General features: G+C 46.5%; 1 protein-coding gene across 1 annotated transcript in view; it reads left to right on the forward strand.

Moving 5' to 3' along the window:
- The window catches only part of SYNE2 (spectrin repeat containing nuclear envelope protein 2), a 352,391-nt gene that overhangs the window by 42,981 nt on the left and 306,353 nt on the right, over positions 1-3,057 (forward strand). Inside the window, exon 2 of the mRNA XM_019518445.1 lies at positions 741-802. Within this exon, the coding sequence (XP_019373990.1) occupies positions 741-802 (62 nt within the window). The remainder of the gene's footprint in view (positions 1-740; positions 803-3,057) is intronic.

Here is a 3,057-nt window from a genome sequence, read left to right on the forward strand (position 1 = left end):
GCAACCATGAGTGAGGTGTTTGGGCTCTAAGAAAGGGCAGCACTTGAGAAACACCCCTATGTTCAGTCATCCCTGTTGACTAACTCTGGGCTTTCTGAATCAACCTTTGGAGGTGCCTGATGACTATAAAGGGAGCCCAGGCACCTACACTTGTGTCTTCAACTTTCTGTGGCCAGTTTCCAATTTTTAGCAGTTGCAATGCACGAACGGGAGGTACCTGGCATACAAAGTAGGTTTCTCCATGGCTCTGATGCTTTTGAGACTTTTACTTTTGATCCATTTTACCTTCTCGAATGTTGTGTTGTTAGCACTTCTAGTATTTATGCTGATAGTAGCCTTAAGTCTTTTTTCAGAGAGGCATAGAAATTGGTTGAACCCTTTTAGAGTCATCCCCTATGTTTGTTTGCCCTGTATTTGCCTTTGCCGTGCTTTAAAAAAATATCTCCAAGAACTAAGGTTCTGCATGTGGATGGACTCTGTTCCCACTCAGAGCCCCAGTGACATCCTGTGCAAGCAGTCATCTTCTTTGTAGAGTTGTGTGCAGCAGGGAGGCTAAGCAGCCATCAAGCCTAAGGGGAGGAAAATATCAGCAAAGGGTCACGATGCCAGAAAACAATGTTAAAATAACATTAAAATGGAGGACACATCTGAAAACAGAATGTAGACTTAAGATGGATTCCACAATTCTCTTTGAAAGAAGCGGTTGTTTTTCTTACTATGTGATTTTTCTTTTTTCACAGTGGAACAGGAAACCACACAGAAGAAAACGTTCACCACCTGGATAAATTCACAATTGGCTAAGGTAAGAAGATGATTTGTGGGGGACCGAGGGTGGTATTCTGTTTCCTCTTGGTCACCTAAGTGGCGCTGTTTTAATCCTGTAAGTGACATTTTTGGAATCCGTTTCCAATGGCTATGTGTGCATGCGCCTTGTGGAGGCATACTGGCCTCTAAGGCCTGGAAATGTAGGCAGTTCAAAATAATGACTAGAGGTGATGTGCTTAGGAGGAGTGCAGCTTTCCCATGGTTTACCTCCAGTAGGTGAGTGGTTAGGGCACACTTCTGAAGGGTCCAAGACCCAGGTACTAGCCTTCCCCACATCTTGTCTGAAGGGGGTTTGAAATTATATCCCACTCATTTCCTTGTACAGCACTCTGACCACCACAGGTCGGGCACTATCCAGACTGTTCTCTGATGCCCCTTTTGAAGCAAAGGGTCTCTCAGCAGCCATGAAAAGGAGTTATGTGAGGCTGGGAAGAAAAGAGCAAGGCAGAGAGGATGTGCAGACCACTGAGATCTCTCCTGACAAGGGAGGGGGCCTGGATTATTTTCTGGAGACTTGTTCCCAGCGAGGCAGAAAATTCTGCACTGCCGTCCATCCTTTTATTCCAGGGACTATTAAATGTGAGGGACAGTGGCTCAGCTGCAACAGGAGTGTTGCAAAGGGGCCTGGGTCGTTCGTAATATTGTGGCATGGTGGTTGAAATGCTGTGTTAGTAAGGTACATTCAAATCCTTCTGGGTGAGGGGCAGCTTTGAACTTGGGTGTCTAGGGTGCCTATAGACCGTGCTTGTTCACTTTCTAATCAGAATGTGTTGGAGCAGACTCGATTAATCGATTCTGCTCCATGTTCTAATTAGAGTGCTCCAGTGTCGCCTCACCATCATGTGTATTAAGCCCCCACATATTTCAAAATGGCTGTGGGGACACTTTATCTAAACCTTGTTGAATGAGCTTTAGATAAAGCGTCCTGTGGCCATTTTGAAACACAGACGGGCTTACTACACATGATGGTGTGCAGTTTTAATTAGAGCGGCTGTCTGGGAGCCGCTCTAATTAAAACAGACCCCCCAGCATGTGTATAGACACCACTAGTTTCCCATGAAGTGCCTTTGCCACTCAGTTATTGGAACTAAAACATTGGTGGCCTCTCCTCCTCCATTTTGTTTCTGGAACTTGTGGTCAGGTATGTGCATTTATTGTCATCTGTGTACATGTAGGGGTATAAAACCGCTACCCACTTGTAAGTGCCAAAAATGCAACTTGGTAACAAATGGGAATAAGAAAGTTGCTCAGAATGGATCCGAATGAACAAAGCAAACTAATTTGCAGACAAATACAGAGTAGGATCAGAGTAATGGATTTAGGTACCTTGCGGATGCAGGGAGGCCACCTTGATTTTAGCAAAGCTTTTGATATGGTCTACCACAACATTTTTGCAGGCAAACTAAGGAAGTACAAGCTGGATGAATGAACTGTAAGGTGGGTAGAAAACTGGCTGGACCATCAGGCTCAGAGGGTAGTAATCAATGGCTCAATGTCTAGTTGGCAGGTGGTATCAAGCAGAATGCCACAGGGGTCGGTCATAGGGCCAGTTTTGTTCAATGTCTTCATCAGTGACCTGGAAGATGGTATAGAGAGCACCCTCAGCAAGTAAGCAGATGACACCAAGCTGGAGGGAGTAGTAGATACCCTGGAGGGTAGGGCTGGGATTCAGAATGGCCTAGAGAAATTGGAGGATTGGACCAAAAGAAACCTCATGCGGTTCAACAAGGACAAGTGCAAAGTCTTGCACTTAGGATGGAACAGTCCCATGCACCGGTACAGGCTGGGGGTGACTGGCTGGGTAGCAGCTCTGCAGAAAAGGACCTGGGGGTTACAGTGAACAATAAACTGAATATGAGCCAGCAGTGTGCCCTTGTTGCCAAGAAGGCTAATGGCATACAGGGCTGCACTGGTAGGTGACCTGTGGGCAGGTCAAGGGGCATGATTATCCCCCTTGTTCAGCACTGGTGAGGCCACATCTGGAGTGCTGTGTCCAGTTTTGGGCCCCCCACTACAGAAAGGATGGGGACAAACTGGAGAGAGTCCAGCGGAGGGCAGCAAAAATGGTTACGGGGCTGGGGCACATAACTTCTGAAGAGAGGCTGAGGGAACTGGGCTGATTTAGTCTGCAGAAGAGAAGACCGAGGTGGGATTTGATAGCAGCCTTCAACTACCTGAAGTGGGGTTCGACTTTTCACCAATTATATCTTGCTGCACTATGAAACCAGAATT

This window comes from Gavialis gangeticus, unplaced genomic scaffold (genome assembly GCF_001723915.1).
Source record: "Gavialis gangeticus isolate Ggan-Ray unplaced genomic scaffold, GavGan_comp1, whole genome shotgun sequence".
In the NCBI taxonomy this organism is placed as follows: Eukaryota; Metazoa; Chordata; order Crocodylia; family Gavialidae; genus Gavialis; species Gavialis gangeticus.